General features: G+C 40.7%; 1 protein-coding gene and 1 long non-coding RNA gene across 4 annotated transcripts in view; one reads left to right on the forward strand and one right to left on the reverse strand.

The window, feature by feature from the left end:
* Positions 1 to 251: 251 nt before the first annotated feature.
* LOC144023337 (uncharacterized) overlaps positions 252 to 21,607 on the reverse strand; it is an 83,710-nt gene continuing 62,354 nt past the window's right edge. For 2 of the 3 annotated variants that reach the window (XR_013284532.1, XR_013284530.1), the window contains 2 exons: positions 1,472 to 1,584; positions 252 to 1,327 (listed from right to left, as the gene is read on the reverse strand). This is a non-coding gene — a long non-coding RNA (uncharacterized LOC144023337). The remainder of the gene's footprint in view (positions 1,328 to 1,471; positions 1,585 to 21,607) is intronic. The other variant, XR_013284531.1, reaches the window with a different exon arrangement.
* The window catches only part of ppp1r16b (protein phosphatase 1, regulatory subunit 16B), a 48,016-nt gene continuing 32,841 nt past the window's right edge, over positions 6,433 to 21,607 (forward strand). Inside the window, exons 1-2 of the mRNA XM_077528640.1 lie at positions 6,433 to 6,613; positions 20,156 to 20,571. Of these exons, the coding sequence (XP_077384766.1) occupies positions 20,304 to 20,571 (268 nt within the window). The 5' untranslated portion in view covers positions 6,433 to 6,613; positions 20,156 to 20,303. The remainder of the gene's footprint in view (positions 6,614 to 20,155; positions 20,572 to 21,607) is intronic.

The following is a 21,607-nucleotide window of genomic DNA, read 5'->3' on the forward strand; positions in this document are numbered from 1 at the left end:
GAATAGAACGTTTAAGGATCATTATATGTATGTAATTAAAAAAAATATAAATTGTATTGTTTTTTTCCCTTTAAAAAAAACTTTAAACATGCAAAACATAACAGTATACATACATAATACTGTACTGTACATAAAACATTTATGCAAATATTTTTATGCTAGATTTGAATATTTTCTTTTCTTTCTTGCTTTACATGTGTCCAGTAGACGCATAATTAAGAAACATTTTTATACATACAGTAGAATGTGTATAAAACTCGAAATGTGTTTATTGTTTATTTATTGTTTGCGTTTATTGCATTTAAAAAAAATCTGATCTCAAACACCAGTGAAATGGCCAGTTGAAGGTGCACAATAAATTAATAAACATTTTATGAGATTTGGCAAGACATGAATAAACACACTGGATCTAAGTCTTGTGAGTCAACATTCAGCACCTTTTGGAATTACTACGCACCCATTGATACCTAATATGTCGTGACGACACATCTGGACTGTTGTGCTGTACCCTTTGCCTAACTACTCATGATGTCATCATGAGAGTGTGTTGACAAAACTTACCTGTATAGTAACAGGTCATTCTGCATTTTTGAAACAGTCAATGGACTGTGCAGGTGCATCTAATGTTGTAACCAGTCAACAGATCATTTCCTATAATGTAGTAGCATATACAGCAAATCCGTCACAGAGTGGCAGTCTCACATTCCTGACATGCTTGTAAAGGTTAGCTGTTAGCTGAATTGTGTCTGTTTGCACACAGTCAAGGTGGAGAATGTGCTCTGATATTTTCTCTCTGGTATCCTGTTTTTGTTTTCATTGCCCTCCTCACAGGTCGTCCGCTTCATTCCAGACAGACGCACTCACACACATGGATGAAGAGACAGAGCGGTGGAGGTCGCTGAGGGTCTTAACGCAGCCCACTCTCTTCCTGCTATTGTTTGATCTCAGGGACCCTTGCAAGGGCTAATATCCACTCCTCTGGCTGTTCTGTTACCATGGAGACAAACTCGCCTTTCACACTGCCTGTAAAAGCAGACAGTAACCGCACAGATATGAAATGGGGTTACAAAGTTTAGCCGGCGATTTTTCAGGGGAAGTATCAGGGCTATAAACTGTAATTATCGGTTGCCTTCAAAAGACAATTTGTCCACCTTAATCAGAATCGCTATGTATAAAGTTGATTGGTACATTTCAACCCTTGGAGGTAGTATATGACCATGGATTCTGAATATATATTAAAAAGAAAAAAAAAAAACATTGTCAGTGAATTGAGTGAAATAGTCAGCCTGGCATTTTCCACCTCCTGCAAAAGCCCCTTTCAAGCTGTCTGTAAAAAAAAAAAAAAAAAAAAAAATTGGTTGTCAATTTTCCACATCATTTATCAGCATCAACATGGGTGACAAAGTCGACCTGACAATTTTCTCATGTTCAGAGCAATGTTGATGGTCGGGTTGTATGCTGGCTGACTTACTTTGTGACATGTGTGCATTACGCAGGATTGCTAAGTTCCTTAAGGCCTTCAGCTGCTTTAGTCGAGCCTGGGAGAAATGCCAGACATCTGCTGCTCACTCTCCTGTCTCCAAACTAAAACATTCAATGTGATGGAGGAAATGCTGGATTGATGTCACACAAACATTTACTTTTGCTTGTAATAATAATAATAATAATAATAATAATAATAATAATAACAACAACAACAATATTCGCGTGAGGAACCAATTGTTTGGCTTCTTGTTTTGGCCACTCTCAAAATCAATCAACTACTATCACACAAGATTTGACCCTATATCACACAAGATCCTGTCAATTTTATTACTTGCATTCCTCAAAATAGGCTATTTTCAACAAGACAAAAAAGGTGTGTGTAAAGTATTTAATTCTTGCTCCTTGGGTTACTTTGATGAAACCATGTTACAGACAGTTCATAAAAACTGGAAACATTGTGAAACAAAGTGTAATGTCTCCTTTAAAAAGATACTAATGACATTTGTGTGCAAATGCTTGATTAGCAGCGGATTAATCTCGTGTTGTTTCACAAAAAGGAAAGCTTTGAGAGAATTGGTGATTACGTAAATGCACAGACAAAGGGAGCCATACAACCATTTCTATTTTTAACCTCTGCTTTGGGATTAGGCGTCATTTGAAGGGGGCAGCGCACATTGCTGACCAGCGTGCTTGGTAGCACAAGTTGCTGTGACGTCCGACGAGAGAATTAAAAAGATTGTTCTAATTATGTTCTTATTCGAGCCTGTTTGATGGGCACACCCATCATGTGACATTTACAGTATATTCTCACACTGTTATACAGTCCACACAGCAAAAGGATGATCCTTGTTGTCCAATTTGAAATTCTGCTTACTCAGCTACCAGAATTTTATTTATTTTTTTAAATCAAAATCATCCTTATGATAGTTCTAATAATAATATACAGTAGCAGTATCGTTCCATTGTACGGTGTGTGGTGACTGTTGTGTTTCCACCTGTTACCAGGTAGGCGTCCTTGCTTTACAAATCAACAGCACCCCTCAGTGTCTACATGCCTGTATTACACATTTAAACTAATCTCTCCCTCTTATCAACACTGTCGTTGTCTATGCTTTTAATTTCACTACAGCATAATAAACTCAATTTTTTTTTACATCATATTTTGAGACATTTTACCATTGCAATTTCCCAATGTGGCCACTAAAAGGAGCTCTGGTCTTTCAGTTCAGGCAAAACCGATTCACACGATAAACATATTTAAATTTTGGCGGCACAGTGGAACAGTTCACACGTCTGTCCTTCCCTATCTACCTATCTATCTATCTATCTATCTATCTATCTATCTATCTATCTATCTATCTATCTGTCTGTCTGTCTGTCTGTCTGTCTGTCTATCTATCTACCTATCGCTACTTGAGAGAGAGAGAGAGAGAGAGAGAGAGAGAGAGAGAGAGAGAGAGAGAGAGAGAGAGAGAGAGAGAGAGAGAGAGAGAGAGAGAGAGAGAGAGAGAGAGAGAGAGAGAGAGAGAGAGAGAATTCATGAATGGACGCAATGTGAGGCAAATTTGTCTCCATTGTGTTGCTGTGCCAGACCTGAGCCATTTTCGTGAGCTCTTATTGGAGAAGGGTGTTAACAGTTTTAGGAGCCATTTGGAAAGCAAACCCAGTCAAAAAGGAACAGCATCTTTCTTCAGTGTTCCAGTCACGGCCATTAAGTCGGCAGTTTATGACGCGAGACGAGAAAATAAAAGGAAGCGCGAGAAGAGATGCTATTGGTATTTCTGCAAATGCAAAATGATTGGGTTTAGTGTCAAATCGTTCAGACCTCCAGGACGTACTTTAGAAACCAGGTAATATTCCTACCAGCATAACACACATGCAAGTAAAGGCGAGGGAGAAAGACAAAGAGAGCACATTTCTAATTGCACGGACAGAAGAGAGCATGTTGGCTAACAGGCAAAAACAAACAAAACAAACAAACAAAAAATCCAAAACCAAACGCACCCTGATTGAACCTTTAATAACTGCACAGATAATGTTTTAAATAACAGTTTAACATTCTTAATTACTATACAAGGACCTGTGCTATGTACAAATAAACTGCAGAGCCGATGTAGTTCACTTTAGGTGCTCACTGAGCAAAAGTATCACAAGATTTTTGCACGATAATGCTTTGCATTAAAAAAACAACAACTTTTGGGGTACATTACACCACAAAATTGCAGTGGAACTCAATAAATTGTATAACTTTTGGCGTTTCCGCCATACTGCTCGATGTGTGACTTGCATCTCAGCCGAGACATCGCAAGCTTTTTACGAGCTCGTAAAAGATGACTTGCACTGCAGACGTCTTGCATTGAAAAATACGGGAATAAAGCTGTAAAATGTAGTGTGAAATCACTTTCCTTTTGTGTGCCGGCCCCGCAAAGCTGTCCATCACCGGACTGTGGGGAGAGTACTTAAGAGATAAATGCAATTATTCCATTTGAATTCTTGTCCACGGTCGATAGTCTTGTCTATTCAGGGCCGTACGTGCTGCTTAAAGTGCTCTTATTGTCTTATTTTAGCGAACTGTCATTTGCATCTGTCGCATTTGCATTTCTATGACCCCAACAGACTCATTTGTGCATGCACTTGTCCATGTTGCCGACACTTTCACAAGTAGCCATAATGGTGGATGTTGGATAATGGAAATATTGTGAAAACACTCCAGTACAATGACACTAATATATAAAAAACGTCCGGGGATGATTTGTTTTCATCAGGGCAAAAATTTTCATGATTTAAAAATGAAATACAGCTAAAATGTGACATGCAGATTTTGTAAGAACTGGGATTATTATTTTGAAGGCTATGCAGCCCATATGACATGAATTTGAGAGCAGTTAACTTTCTAGCAATAATGCAATTGTGGCGCGAGCAACCATCCTGTCTGTCCACGCCGTCTTCTTGACCACAATAGACAAAGTGATAAATAATAGCCCGAGTGATTAGAAAACAAAGTAAGCACTTGATGATGGGGGCATACTCCATCATTGTTGACGTGCTAATATCTTAATGGTGGGGGCTGACTGTTGGAGAGACAGAGGCAGCGCTGTTGGCGCTCATCCGAGACAAAGATAGATATATAAATCGAGACGCAGGCTCAACGCAGGCATGCCTAGCAGATTTATGATACGCTTTTTAAACGGTGTCTCCTGGAAAATGAGAAGACAAAGTATTGACTATTTTCCTCGCCAGTTTGTAGGAATCTAAGAGTGGCGTAATTGTGCCACTTTTCCAGAGAAACAACAACCAGAAAAAGAAGTGGGACAAGGGAGGCTACGTGGGTGCAAATCCATAAAATATGTAGCAAGTCAAATCTTTAAGCTCGGGACCAGTGAGATTGGGGTTAAGGGGAGAGGGAGCGTTGGGGAGGGTATGAACGAATACCGTACTCCGTCAAGCATTATGGCTTGACCCACATTCTCACTTCACAACACTCCACTAGTTTTATTCTTCCATTTTGTTGGAGGCTCAACCTTGATTGACTTCACGTTAAACGACCAACGACTCGCCTCGTGAAAATGTCAAAGCCGTTAGGATATTGACTGAGCTGGGGTAGTGGTTAGCATTTCTGCCTCACAGTCAAAGACGTTCTTGGTTCAAGTCTTGCATGTTCTCCCTCTAACATTTGCTCTGTAATTAATTGACTGCCGTGGAGGTGGACCTATACGCGTCTCTTGCCCAAAGTTTGCTTACATGGGAGCTTGCGATAAACTGGCGATCGGTCCTGGGTGGGCCCTACGTCTATCCCTAAAATTCTGTATCGATCGGATCCAGCTCACCTCTGACCCTACAACTGACTAGCCTTCAGTCCAGGGTAGACCTTGCTTCTCTCCGTAAAGCTGGGATATGCTCTAACTCCTGCGATTAGATCAGCAGGAAAACATTCAGACAAACAAACAATAAGCAACCGAGACAGGCAAGACCTCCTGGAAACCATCTTTGAAATGTTCCATTTCAAGGTGGACTCTGATGATGCTGTTGTTCCTACTTAATGTTTGCACGGAGACACATACACATTAGGAAACATCGTTTGCCGTGTTTAGAAACTTCCATTGCACAGTCGAGTCATGACTCTGTATTAAATATGAATCATAATTAAAAAAATATATACATAATAAACTTAAATTTGCATAAATTATATAATATGAATTTCTCCAAAAAATAGATACTGAATAAACATCACTGAATCAGTTTTTTCTCTCTTTGGGACATTCATGCACATCCACTTTGCTGTGGAGTCACGACTCTGTATGACATTCATTTTAAAACAAGATAATGCATTTGTATAAAAACTGAGAAAATAAAGTAAATCCTCCCTAAATAGACACTAAATTATATATATATATATATATATATATATATATATATATATATATATATATATATATATATATATATATATATATATATGTATATATATATATGTATATATATATATAATTCCAGAATTCCAGCTGCGTTTTATGAATGAATACGGAAGAAGTGCACGTCAACACGTTAAACTTTTGCCAAACAAGTAAATGATGCGCTAAAGAGTAAGTACAACATAGTTTTGGGGCTGGGGCGGCTTAATTTTATTCACGGGGACACATTACCTCAAATTATTAATGTTTCCGGACATAGGCACATGGAACAAATTAAATTAATAATTTGAGAGTAGACTAACTTTCGCCATTTTAGCCAGGGTTAGGGGTGTTACAGAAAGAGGCAGAAAATATGCAAGCAAGTGATTTTTTTCAGCGACTGGAAACGGAATAAGCATTTGTGAACAGACCTAACTGCAAGTATTAATTTTTCTGCTCAACTGGTGGTGGGGGGTGGAAGCTCCTCGGTGCACCCCTGCCTCGCACTGCGCCTGCATCCTCCTCCTCTTAGCCCCGCCCTCCAGAAGACCAACTACACACGCGCGCGCACACGCATACACACACATTGACTTTTCGAACACACGCGCACTCATGCACGACATAGCTAAGCAGCTCGGCGAATCTCCACTATAACGGGACAAGTTTAACCCACCGGGATAAGCACCGAGCTCTCGCCGTTGCGTTCCCCGCATTGGAGCGCTGGTTCCCGGGCAGAGGTGAGTGGCGACGAGCCGGACGTGTCGTGTTGCCGAAGTCCCCTAGAAGGGATTTCCTTTTCGGGGAGGAACGAGGAGACATGTCTCACTTACTCGGGACTCTTTTCTTCTCCCAATTCGTCTTCTTTTCGGAGCAGTTTTGGCCAGTTAGCTCACTTTTACCGGCTTCCAGAGGGCCACCGAGCATTTAGATGATCGTGGCCGGCGCCTCGGCTGCGGTAAGCCGGAGTGCCGATTCGCGGAGCAGGCTTCGACATCTTTCCCCGGCGCAGATGTTGTAGTTACACCGCTGTTACGGCACACATGGTGGTCCTGACTTTGGCCGCTCCCGGGACACAGACAACTACAACTGCATCCTTCGCACTTTTTAACTTTTTCCCCCCAAAATATGCTTCATTTTTTTGGTGGCTTTGTTAATTTCTCAAATTTTAGCCTTCATATCTTACTCCGGGTACTCCAACTTCCTCTCTCATTCATTCTACTAAAGACCATGATGTAAGTTTCATTGAACACCCTAAAAATTGTTCATAAGTGCAAAACGTAGTGGGAATGTTTTTTTTTTGTATACTCAGCTATTGACTTATTTGACTGGCGACCGGTCCAGGGTGAACCAGCTTTTTACGCCACAAGTCAGCTGCTATTGAAGACTACATTTCTGATAGGTTTGTGAGTGTGAATGGTTGTCTATATGGACCATGTGACCGCCTGGCGACCAGTCCAGCCAAACATCTGCAACAATTGAAGACTGAACTGTCATTGATCGTCAATAGTTGTAGTAGGTCAATTATGTTTACCTGCGATTGATCAGAGACCAGTTCAGGGTGGACCCGAGTTCTCATGCCAAGTCAGCTGGCATTGAAGACTGCAATTAGGTGTTAATGCTTGCTCATCTATACATGCTTTGGAATTGCCAAAAGTCAACTGGGGTAGGATGCAGCTCATCCGTGACCCTATGAGGTCAAGCGCGAGAAAACAGATAGACGTCATTGAAAATGTTCAAAGTGAATATTTGTACGTCTTAATTTATTTCTTGTTAATTTCAGGTAATTCCTCAAATTGTTCTCTTTTGGTTTTTGCACAATGCATCAGTTCCCTTATTAAGCTTATATGATGCACTTTTATAGACAGTCTTTGGAAAATTCACATAGTATAACTAATCTAACAAAACTCAGTAAATTCTACTGTCAATTGAAAAAACAATTACAATAATTTATTATTATTATTATTATTATTATTATTATTATTATTATTATTGTTTACCACTTACAGCTAACCTCAAATTTCCTATCTGAAGAAATTCTTATATGGCTTAAAAAAAAGATTTTAAACATAATTTGGGAAGGTTGTGGTCTTCTGAAAAGTATATTTATGCGTTTAGTTAATCAGTATGAATTTCACTTTTTGAACTAAATCAACTTTTCTGTGGTATTCTAATTTATTCAGATGCACCTGTTATTCTTAAATCTTATGTACCGTATACTCGTTATACTACATGTTTATTGTGGTATATATAGCATTAGTAAGTTAAATATTTTGGGGATTTTTCCTATAACAGTTCCTCTGAGGGTTTACGTGTTTGAGAATTGCATGGTAAGTAGGATTTTGTGGGTCTTCTATGGCCCACAAGCCTCAGGTTACAAACCACTTTTTAAAAATGTATTAGCTCCCGCTTGACTCATTGATCAGTGTTACTGGGTGGACTTGTTAAAATGACAATTGGAATGGTTATTGATAAAGTACATGCTGGCCATAAACACCAAATCACAGCCGCTCTATTTCAAGTTAGCCTCGTTTGCCTCTTGGTCTCACTTTCATGTACTGTTGAACACATGCGCACAATACACACACGCGCTAATGGAAACATATTTGGCTGTGTTTGTCTCACTTTGTGACGGTGGGTGCTGCTGAGGCAACGGCGGTCTTTAAATGTTTGATGTGCCGAGCGGTCCCGAGCTCTTCCTCACCAGCTGCTACTACAGGGATGCTCTTGTCAACATGCATGTGTGTCTGCATACAGACCTGCTTGCCAGCACTCCAGTTTTACCTTGCTATATCTCAATCATTATAAAGTTAAGCATTTGTGTTTTCCAACTTTTTTGCTTCGTCATTGTCATGTGAAGGCCCTCTTAATGTTTGGCATCTCTCCTTGGAAGTTTCGTACAGTATAGCAGGTCCAAAATGGCTCCCAAGAAACCATTTTTATGTGAAGAGGAGTCCAGCGATAATGCCTATCGTTAAGTATTTCTTTTTGCAAGTTTTGCTTTGTTCAACAAGACAGAAAGGAAGTTGAGTTCTCAATTATGGCAATCAGTGTCATCAATCACCATGAGTAACACATTGATGAATGGCAAATTCATGTTATTGGGTTGAGTCCAGGGTCAGTCCATGCTCAGCAAGGGCATTCTCTATTCTTTCCCCGAGATGCTGAAGAAAATATAATGTTTTTTTTTTCTTTTCTTTTCAAGCGCTTATACAAGCAGCATTTCATCTTGAATTTGAAAAGGTTAAAGCGCATGGCTGTGCATCAGCAAAATGAAATTCCTCTGAGCTGTCCTCACCGCTCCGCTGCCTCCAGAAGTACTTTTCCACCCTAACACATGTTTAATTATTCTGCCGTTTTCCGATTAGGCTGTGTCCCATTAAATATTGATAACCACGAGGCCAAAATCAAAGCAAAGAGCTTTGACTTGACCCTCTTGTTTTAAATGTGGCCATTCCTCACAGGAAGTCCCATCCTCACTTTTGCAAAGCTGCTCCTTGACCTCCTGCCGATTAAGACGTCTTCGCTCAGCTGTGCCCGACACCGCTTCGCTTGCTTACTGTGGAAAAAGCGATTACACTAGATCAGTGTTCTGATCGCCGGGCTGTCTGCTAATCTGCAGTCTTGATAGAGCGATAGGCGAGTCTTGGGGACGGCTATGGAGACGACACAGAGGTCCTCGAGCTCGTCCACCCCATTTCTTGGCTATTTGTGGATACCGTTTCCAAAAGCTCTAACTTGTTCTGCTCATGTTGATTTAAACGTGTGTAGGTTGTACCCCTTCCTGTGGGATCAAGGAATAAATTGATGTGACTTTTGGATTTGTGGCCAGATAAAAGTAATAAGTCGGCTTTAAAATAATAGAGAGAGGTAGAATCTGAGGTCTTTGGCTGCACAGGGACTTAAGGTGATCAGCGGCCCCCCAAGTGGATGGATGCAGTGACCACTTGCTGGGTGACTAAAACAATTAGCATTGGCTTCAACAATCTGCTGTCCTAAAAGATGGATGCTACCGTGCAGTACATTTGTTGTATTTTCCAATTCAATTACACAGGAACTGCATGGAAGAGGCTTAGCCAATCACAGGCTGGGAGGCTGTGTTGAACAGGAAGTGATTTCAGGGTTTGTACAGGAAGGTGTTTGACAGAGGGAGGCTGGGGGGTGGTGGGGTTGTCAAGGTTTTTTCCTCACATTGTTGTGGAAACCTCAGCAGACTCCCGACTCTCTTCACGCGGAATTCTCTCCTGATGGCCCTGGCAACACAGCCGTTGAACTTTGAAGACAAAAGTGTTGCCCAGGTAGTCACTAGCACCTTTTTACACCAATTTATCTGATTTTTTTCTTCCCCCTAGTTAATGTTCTGTATAAAACATCCCAGACACGAAATCAAGGGGGATCAAGTCGTTTCGCTAGCAATCCGCGTTTTGGGGATAATAACAAACAGAGCTGCTTCAACACCTGTGCGAATGTCGGGTTGTCAGGAAAGGAAACGGGTGCAAAGTTTCAAACGCAACATTCGGGATGGACATAATCGCTAAGAATTGATTGATTGTTTGAAATTGATTGTTTATTGCATCTATAGGCTTTTTTTTTTTTTTTTTTTTTTTTTTTAAGCATAACTGAAGTCATTATGAATACATTTTTTCAAACAGACAACACTAATGGAGATTTGTTTTTTCCAAATGGGCCTTTCATTGGACTGGTTGTTGGTTGGTTGTTGCCACCACAGGAGCTCAAGTTGAATATTAAGATATACTGTCATTTTTCCATGTAATGACAGGCATGTTGTAATATTTGTTTCCATACATTCATGACGAGAATATTTACCTTTCAACCACTCTATAGTGCACTAAATGCTTTAAACAAGCAGATTGAACTAGTGTGCTGTCAAATGAAGGGAAACATCATGTCGCTTACGGGAAGTTGAGCTTTATTCATACAGACCTCCACTATGCTTTAACTCCTCTGGGCAATTTATTTTTTTTCCTTTTTTTTTAATGAGGGGTAAGCTATTCTTGTTCCTATTTTAATTGTTGCTGTTATTCCTGCGTGTTATGTGATTGTCTAGTTCCGTTCCGTTAAGCACATGGTTTGCCCATGGCTGCAATTAGCTACATTTGCGCAATGTAATTTGTTGCGTGTGCACTTCATTTTGTTTATCCTTTCATCTGTTTCCTCTTTCATTGATGATTGTTGTGTAATATGAATATTTGTAATCAAAGTGTGTTGCTATTTGGAGCGGAGAATGAAGCCGTTTTCTAATGTAGATTTGTATGCTTCCAATAAGTGAATCGGAAATTAGATTTAAGGTCAGAGGCATGTTGAAGGCAAAGGGACTTTGTGAGAAGCTTGTTGGAGATATTTATTTTCATGAACTTTCTCTCTCATGTTGAGTCATTTTTAATGTCTGGTTGGCCTCTGTAACCATTGGCCTAAAAGGGATCACATGGATCGTGTGCCTGGCGGTGGCTGGTCCGGGATAAGCTGCACTCAAAGCGTGCGTGTGTGTACGTGTGTTTCAGTGTTTTGTGGTTTGTTCTGTTGTTAAGTTGGGAGCATTTTACTGCATGTTTTTCCCCATAAACACACACACACTCACTTTGAAGTTTGAACCATTATTTTACCTAGCAGAATTCTGAGGGTTTAAAAACTGGACACACCTGAATGCATCATTTGAAGAGTGCCCAAAAAGCACAACAGTACATTATTAATAAAAAATAGAGTAAGAGATGACACCGGCTCACCCCCACTGAGTGTGTTGACTGGTCACTAACTGGCCAGAGCATTTAGTCGTACTGACTCATGAAGTAACAACAAACTCTACTAATGGAATCATAATAGAGTAAAATGTTATAGATTTTATAGATCAGTTAGTTAACACACTATTAACACATTTGATTCTAATGGCAACATACTAACAGACTGGCGGAATTTAAAGGTTTGAACTGTGTGATTGATCACACGCTGACATCTGGGAGCCCCTTCTTTCTTTTGTCATTGTAACAAGATGAGTCAAACGGCGGTTTCAATCATTTCAGGCACCGCCGGACAACAGACCGTGTAAGTAGCATTTACCGATTTTTGGAATATGAAACGAACGCATATCCGCTCAGTCGGACCGCTAGAGCGAGACAGTCCGCTTGAGATTCATTAACATACCTTGCCTTGTAATTTTTTTCCCCTATTGATTACTTTTTGCCCAAAGACAGAAAACAGTCGATGTACTGTAAGTCTTTGCACACCAGTAATGACAATCCATGCTCTGTAGTTGTCACTGATGCAAGTGTCATTATTGTAAAATATTCACTAAGTCTACAAGAAATTTATGAAGTCACATTTAAAATTTATAAGTGTAGGAAGTCAACCACTATAAGAGTAATTTAATACCGATGTAAGGATGATATAGGAGCCGATAGCTCTTCTGCAAAGAGCAAACACATTCCAAAGCAACCAAAGCAAATTAAAAATTATGATCCCAAATTACTTGAATATTATTTCTGACTGACCTTACATCTTAAAAAATAAATGGCTTACAGATTATTTAATTTAGAAAAACAATGCACCCGAGGTCCACATGTAAATCTCTCTTAACTTCTAACAAGCTCCTCCCCGACAAGCAAAACTTCTGTGGACGGCATTGTAAAATTCACATCTCATCGAGTGTAAAAAACAAGTTCATCACTGTGTCACTGTCTGTAGTAGTTATCTGTTGACTCAGCTATGGATGATGATGATGATTTAACTCAGTTTTTCTGATTATTGATTGTTACATTTAAATATTACTTGTAACGTTCTGAACTCCTGCTTTCATGCCGGCATTGTATTCAGTGACATTCCAGAAATCCAGACGGTTGACAGAATCCAGACTGGGGATATTTCTCCTGTAGATTTAGGTCGAATTCCAAATCTTTCAGGGAGTTTCCAGTGGTTTTACTATTATTATTAGATAACATTTTAAGAATGGTTGGTGCAGTGCTTAATTGCTGTCCTGCTATGAATGTTTTTTTTGTGGTCTGTTAGTGTAACAGTACCCTCATTAAAGTGCTGCTAGTGACAACAAATGAAGTCTGTGGCGGGTTTGGCGGTTGCGGGACAACTGGCCCCCAGTGCATCAAGCGGACTGATGCCAGCATGACTGATGAAGCATCTTCTATTAAAGAAAGGTTCACTATTCGAAGAACACTGGGTTTGTGTGGCTTATACTTTGTAGTTCACTGTTTGTGCTGAGTGAGTACTCTATTGTATTTATGTTGCCCTGGATAAAACCTACAGAGAGAATTTGCCTATGCAGAGCACAAGCTGTCCTGTAAAGGGGAGGGAAAAAAAAACTATTTTGATGGAACGGCCTCATGTCCCTCTTGAGTTTTTATAGCATCGTAAGATAAGAAATCACATCATGGCCATTTTCCCCCCCACCTCCGCTTTTGCGCACTGTTTAAGCGGGCCAGTGCGGCAGACTCAGTGTACGCTCGTCTCGCCTGGGCATCAGATTAGAAGTGACACTTACTGCAGGCTGGCTGAGTCTCAGTCTTGTTTACCCTGGTCGGGCCATCATTAGGCAGCCAAATGACTCAACAGTGAGAGAAAAGGATCCAGACAGGGACAGAGGAGAAAGTGAAAGAAAGAAGAAAGAAAGAATTTTAGAAAAAGAGAAGAAAGAGTTAAAGGGAACTCCCCAAAGATCGTGCAGTGAAATGCAGCAGGAAGCAACCTGGACGCCAGGGCGTTTTTTTTCCACTTCATAAATATAAACACACATGCAGATCTTAACAGCACGTATTGGCCGTGTGGAGCAGATGGAGGAATAACCCCCGCCCAGGTCATGACAGAGGGCTCTCTAAACACGGAAAACCTGCAGGCCGGTCACAGACTTTTTGTTCACTCGGAAAATTGAGTCCTGCAGAAAAAAAGGAGCCAGGCAATGCATTGCTTATCCTTTTGAAGACTGAGTTTGGAGAAAAAGGATCAGTCGGAGGAATTCTCAGGGAAGCCCGTAAAGCTCTGGATCTGGCTGTAAACCTGCTCTGCGACCTCAAACCTGCACATAGCTGATGAAACGATCAGAAATGAAGATGGCAAACCAATTAAGAATGCAGAAGCCAACGGTGACAGCCGCGCTTGTTTGGATGGCCAACTAATTGTAAGCCCAGTGAAGCGCTGCACTGAAGTTACTTGGGTCCTCTGTGTCTCATTAGTGTAGACTCTGTCAAAGCAAACTTCCTTTTGATAATGGATCATAGTTGATGATAATACAGTCGATGGCCTTATCAGGGTTTCTTTAACTTTTTCAAATAAAAAACTACAATACATTGACAAAAAGATATTTTGAAGTCTTGCTTAGTTTTCTTACGTACAATCATGGTTCCTGTGAGGGACTGTTGGGGGGCGGGGCTGCTGAGTATAAAGACGAACTACGGTTCAGCCTGCAGGCTATCACTGATGCCAGTACGTTCCCTTGACAGCCTACTTTACACCCTCTTTTTCCAGGTCCACTGAAATGTGGTTCTGAGTGGGTACAAATCAGCCACTGCTCACCCCCTCCCTTGATTCCAGAACTATAGGAGCAGAGCTAGGGTTTTGCGACGGTGAGAGACTACCAGAGTATGAGTATGAAGCTCACACAATATATTGATTGGAGAGTTACTCGTGGAGGTAAAACTGCTGAATTAGGCTCATCAAGCAATTGTTAATAATTGTTTTGGATGTGTGGAATTGTTTATTAATCGTGTCATGATGCAATTGGGTCAAACCAAAGCACACACCTTAGTGCTTTTGATTCTGTCCTAACTTGTCTTCTGTCAAAAGAATATCAACATGATATCAACTACACCCTACATCAACGCTATGGCACAACTACTCTGGTCAATCCTGGCATTGAAAAGCAGTTCAGAACAATCAAAGAGAGATTCTAGCATAGTTGGGATTAATAATTCATTGATTGTTAATTCCCCCCATGGTGGCTGAAAAAAAAGGTAGTTAAATTATGTAGGTATTACCTGAGATGTTAGAGCTACAGTTATATGGCTTCATCTGCTACAGTAGCTCTGAAAAACTAATAGAATTGCTTTTTCCTAAGAAGCTAATATGGAAATAAAATATTTATAAGTCAAGACAGCGGTGCTACCAACACACAAAAGTAAAAGGAATAATGATCATTCAGTCCACAGATGCAATAATAATAATAATAATACACGAGTCAATGTGACCTTCTGCTCGAGTAGTGCAGTAAAAGGTGTGTGCTTCCAGAGTTTATGTTCACAAAAACAAACAAGAAGTGTACAAAGTGTCCAGTGAGAGCGACTAAACGCTTCACTTTGCTCGCTGCTTGGTAGTCAGGGGCGAGTGTCAACTATGGTGGCCTCATACACGAGCAGAAAATATTTACATCTGTAACATTTGTCAGAATTTGTTGTTAAAACTTGACATGGTGTTGCACTTTTTTATGGTGGATATATTTTTTCATCTTATATATAGGCACAGCACAGTGGAAATCGGTTGTTATGTCTGCCTCACAGTTCTAAGGTTTGAGGTTCGAAACTGTGCTACATTTCTTGTGTGGAGTTTTCCGTTTGTTCTCCGAGTGTTTGCATGGGTTCTCTGTATTCTGTGGCTTCCTCCCACATTCCAAAACATAACATTTTAAAGGCTTTAAATTGTCCATAGGGGTAAATGTAATGGTCTACAGTACATTATGAATTCTCAGCATGCTCTTTAGTGGGTTTTTGAGTGTGAGAAAATATCTCAAAATGTTGTAAAACTTTCTGATGGTTCCCATCACTCAGTTACACCCTCTGTAGCTTTTTATCCAGTACACTGTCCTGCCATCTCCGGGTGTACCCGATCGTTATGACAGGGGATATAACGTCCCAGAATGGAGACGACCCAAGCTCTTTAAATCAAGGCTTTACCCGAGGAGATACGTTCTCCCTCCATGCTGCCAGCGAGCCCAGTGCCAACTAGGACAAGTCACCCAGACAGAATCAAAATGTCCTCCGAGAGGACACCCCGGGGAGAGAGAGGAGGGAGGCAAGATAAGAGATTGTTCAAGTGGTGCATCACTGCAGCAGCTCTCTAAACGCATCTAAGCCTCTTCATCATTGCAGGGTTTATAAGAAGCGTGTCTACAAGTCGGGGTGGGGAGTATTGTTGTTGGCGTTATAGAATTCTTTATTCTTGGTACAGTACAGGCAATTTTCACTGCTGTACAAGTGAAGTTCATTATCCATCCATTGTCTAGGCAGGGGTCCATCACAGTGGAGTTTTGCGAGAGAAGCGTGATAGGCCCTAGACTGGTCGCCACTCGCCAGTATATCTCAGGGTACATACTAAGCATGGGCTGGTCGCTGGTTTTAAACTAAAAGGTTCCAAAGTTGCTAACACTTCCCATTCATGGCACAAGTTTTTTTTTTTTTTTTTTTTTTTTTTGGTGCAGGCAAAGTGACAGTGGTATGTTCATGTCTGTGTTCATACACTCTGTCTCGGGTGCAAACTGGCTGCAGGGTGCATTTTCGGGCTAATGGCTGAGACCAGACAGGTCAGGGTTCAGATTGTGCTGCTCCAGTCAAAAGTGACTAACTTCCTGTTTTAATGGCTGTGTGCTCTGGCCTTTTGTTCAGCGCTCCTTTAGCTCAAGTCGTGGCCTAAAATAGACTTAAATATAAAATGTTAACATACTAATAGTTGGTAGTTTCTAATTTTACATTACTAATATCACAAACAAAAGTTAAGAAAATGCTGATGTTTATGTCATAATAGCCCATATTAAGAGGTGTGCTGAACACTCTTTTAATCTTAAGTATTCCAGGCACATCTAGTGTCCCCGTGTGGCCTTAACTATAATTAGACACCACAGACGTGTAAAACCATAAAAATGGAGAATATACTGTAAATGTTTGACACCGTCTTAAAATGAAGTTCAAAATTAAGTTTTCTTCTTTTTTTTTCTTCCCCCTACTGAGCGAACATAATCATCAGCTTCAAATCACAAAATCTCATTCAGCTCACTGGATTGAGGTCACTGGGAAATCATTATTATAGAGGTGATTATGGATATGTATAATATAGATAATGCTCGTCATCATATATTGTAACTAATCCACAAAAATATCAAATGATTACTGATTGTGCAACATTTACATTGTCATTCCACTTGATATTCATATTGGGATAGTTTTCATTCCTGAAATTGCTACCTTCTCTATGATACCATTTTGACCATTAGCCTGTTAGCATACTACTTGGAAATGAGAAATAATTACAGGGCGTGATGTAAAATATCTTTCTCCACCTCAGCTTATGTGTGGTTTGTTGAAGATGCACACGGGGGAGTCGTGTCATGATTGTTATTATTGTTTTGTTTTGAAGTGAAAATAGCTCAGGAGAGGAACAGCGTCCTCCTTGTCATGTCGACAAATGAGACTTTTTGTATTGTGAATGTGGCTGTCAAAACAAAATACACATTAACGGTTTCTCACCGCAACAAAAAAGAATCTCTTTGACGGCTGGCGAGAATGTTTATCATCCTTCCCGCTATTCTCTCAGATGAGCTGCATCCAATTCAGCCAGTGCCACTTTTTTTCCCCTCCTCTCCATAAAAATGTGCAATGCACTGTGGCATTCCTATCTGCTGCCAGGAAGCTGATTGAGGTCAATCTGTGATTTGCAAGCCTTGGACCCCGGGGAGCGGCCGTGATATCACAGCGGGGGCTCACAGCTCCTCCTTCTCACTTCATATCTTCACATTTGTCTACAAATACTCAGTGCACTCTCGCTTCTTCAACTCTGCCGAGCAATTCGGACATTCAAATCCTGTAATTGCTGTCCAGAAAGTTGGAATCATCTCTGTTAATTCTTGTTAAATACATATCACTTTTTCACAGTAACCACATTGGGGAAGACAAATAAGACTATATCACAATCATTTCAGGGAAATAAAATAAGTAACATTTATACAAACTTTATGAGCAACAGTGTACTGATGGAGGGCTACACAGAGACTGAAGTCTAAGAAATAGTATGTTTATAATAGACTCAAGCTAAAAGGTGAAGTCAACCCCAAATTTTTCTTGACAATATAATATGTTGTACGGGCCCCCACTAGTCTAAACGTGGTATTCTGATCAATATTGCAGTTGGGTAATTTGTTTCAAGCAGCAAAATCCCCCGCAGGGGGTGGCCATTTTGCTACTTGCTGCTGACTGAATATAACAGTTGCTCAGGCCACGCTCAGGTAACCAACCACGGCTCAGCTTCAGAAAAGAGGTGAGCCGTGATTGATGCAATCTAACATATTTACAAGCTTGCAGCTGATGTGATTCATGTGGCATATATCCATCCCTCCATTTTCTTGACCGCGTCTTCCTCACAAGGGTCGCAGGGGGTGCTGGAGCCTATCTCAGCTGGCTTTGGGCAGTAGGCAGGGTACACCCTGGACTGGTTGCCAGACAATCCAGGGCACATGCAGACGAACAATCATTCACACTCACAAGCACACCTAGGGACAATTTGGAGCGCCCAATTAACCTGCCATGCATGTCTTTGGAACGTAGGAGGAGACCGGAGTACCCGGAGAAGACCCACGCAGGCACGGGGAGAACATGCAAACTCCACCCGGGAAGGCCGGAGCCTGGACTCGAACCCGAGTCCTCAGAACTGGGAGGCAGACGTGCTAACCAGTTATTCACCGTGCCACCCTCATGTGGCATATAGCTAATGATAATTCTGAACTAAAGTAGTTCGTGGTCATGATTCTTGGTGATAGGCAAATTAATTTCAGCAGACAGCTGAACTTTGAAGAGTTGGACACTGTCATTGTTATCGCTATTGTTAGCCTAGCAACCAGAAGTTAGGACACGGCCATTCCCCAAACAGGAACATTTTGTACACAGGCGCACTAATATTACAACTATATTCTATGCAATTACTCCTCACTTGCTTCACCAACACTATTTCCCCACATTGGACTGATTTTTTTTTTTTTTAAATCAATTAAGCGATTGGCATTCCCATCCCTACTTTCTTGGCTCTTTCAGTCCTTTGTGAAAAGACGCACTCAACCTTGCCGTCTTGACAGAAGGGAAAAAGAAAATAGCTGTCAGCTTTCATTCAAAATTTCTCCAGAACAAATTGCGAGCCTGCTTCTTTAACCATTGGCCTTGGAAATCATTTCCAATTTGCCTTTGACTTCAAGTGCTATTTGCGTGTGCGTGTGTATGTGTCACGCACTTCTGCACAATCATCACACATACCAGAAGTGATGGTGTGATTTATGACGATTGGTTTCCTGGCCCTGTGCATGTGGCTGTTTGCTGCTGCAAAGTAAACGAGACGTAACATCACATTGCACTACTGGTTGTGGGATTCAGCGGCACGGCAGGCAGTGAACCGAGTAAGTGGCTGATGATTGAAGCATATAAATGCATTTTTAGTGTAAATACACAAAGGGGGGCTATTTGAAGACTTCTTGACTGTTATACATTGACTGTCATTGGCCCAGATCTTGTTTTTGTCAATGCAAATGTAAGGGAATGTCATGTTAACCTTCAAACTCTTTTGAGAAGTTTAAGAAGCAAACAACACAAAAGAGTAGGAGCCTTGCTTTGTCGACATTTCAAAGTCTTTTCGCTTTTTTTGCTCTGTCCTCGAGTGGAATTTTCTGTTGTAGTTGTCGGAAAAATAACTGCGCTGCCCTAGTTTGTGAGCTTATCTTTCATGCGTGCAGCGCAGCATCCAGGAAGTGGTTAACCTTGGTAGAGTGGCAGTAGACGGACGTCTGAGGCTAACGGAAAATTAAGAATGTAAGCTTTTTTTGGCAGCTGTTTGGCTAGAAATGGAGATGTTGACCTCTTTTTTTTTAAAAACTAATTAATTACAGAAATCTTATGTGAAGACAGTACAGTCGTGCAGTCGTGCAGTCGTTGGCGAATTTGCCTCAGGCAGGAGATTATCAATTTGAATTTGAATCTCAGCTCATACAATGAAGTGGTGCTTTGAAATATGAGTGACCCGCAACTTACAAGTTTTTCAAGATATGATCTGTCGTTTGACGGATTATTATTTTTTTTCTGATTTGTGAGTGCCGACTTCAAAGTCTCAAGTCTCGCTCAAGTTTTACCTAAAAAAATTATGTTGCTGTTATTTTATTTTAGTTTTTTTGGGTGGGGTGGAATGGATTAATAGCATTTTTATTCATTTTAGTGAGGAAAGATGATATGAGATATGATATACAAATGATTTAAGATATCTCGACAATGTCATTTCTCTCTCCTTCGCTGTTCTCTCAGATCTCCTGCTGAAACCACGACAACAATGATGATGACGAAGACACTGACAGGAGGAGGCCACTGCCGAAGGTGCAGCCCTCGTTAGACTTCCCCCCCTCTCTGCGCTGCTCTGCCCACCGCCCCCGACCCATCCCAACGCTTCGCCATCATGGCCAACCACCTGGAGCTGATCCAGGAGCTGCAGCAGCTGGACAAGGTCCCCAGTCTGGAAAGGCTTCGGACGGCCCAGAAGCGCCGCACGCAGCAGCTCAAGCGATGGGCCGTGTACGAGAAGGAGATGCACAACAAAAAGCGCAAGGCGGACAGGAAGGGACGCAACGCCAACGGCTACCAGCACGCCGAGGTCAAGAGGCGAGTGTCGTTCACAGCTAGCGTGGCGCTCTTGGAAGCGTCGGCCAGGAACGACCCGGATGAAGGTAAACACACTTACTTGCTGCATATACTTTATATGCAAAGTCGTATCAGAGACGCATTAGCTGAAGTCAAATTGCACGTACTATTGGATCTATTTACGTACGAAACCAGAACATTTGAAATCATATCCAGCTCTTTAAAGAAAGGGAATTATTGTAAAATAAACAAACAGAGAAGAGGTAAAATTTTGTACGAATTTTGCAGGATTAAAGTTGGAATATGAAAAAGAAAAGGTTTTATGATACAAGTTTATGCTCAGAAGCATGCCATTTTACAGGAGGAATAAAGTTGAATACAAGTTTTAAAAAAAGATCATGATTTCACAAGAATGAAGTTGTAATGTAATGGAATTTTAGAGGAATAAAGTTAGAATATTACAAGGAAGATCTTACAAGCAGCATGTATTCAAGAGTAAAACATTTCAAGAAGTGAATTGTAATTTCTAAAGTTGAAACGATCTGATCATGTGATGGGAAATAAGAGTTGATCATGTGATTTTCAATTATGGGTATCGGCTAAAAAAGACCGGATTTTGGAATCTTCTTAATTTCCAAAGTCACGATTAAAATATTTTATATATTTACTTGATTTGAAACACTACTGACTTAAAGCCATATAAGAAGTTATCATGTTGGGGTACTTTTTTTCAAATTTTTACATTTTTTTTTCTTCGTAATGCATTGCTGAGGTATTGGATCAAGGCTCCGTATTGGCGGATACGTCAATAAGTCAGACTTAAAAATAAAGTCGGAAAATGACAAGAAAATTATCATTTTAATGGGCTGAGCTAGTTACCAGAACAAGAAAAAAAGTGGGAATTTTACAAGAACAAGTCATATTTCAGGAATGAAGCTGAAAAATTACAAGAATGACATCCTAATTTTTTACAAGGATCAAATTGTAATATCAAGAGCATAACAACATTCATTTTTGACAGATGAGATGAGACTATAAGACTGATATGGCCAATATAAAATGTTCAAAACCCCGATTCTTCTTACTGAAGCTCACACCATGTCACTCCAGTGTTCGACGGCT

Source organism: Festucalex cinctus, chromosome 8 (genome assembly GCF_051991245.1).
Source record: "Festucalex cinctus isolate MCC-2025b chromosome 8, RoL_Fcin_1.0, whole genome shotgun sequence".
NCBI lineage: Eukaryota > Metazoa > Chordata > Actinopteri > Syngnathiformes > Syngnathidae > Festucalex > Festucalex cinctus.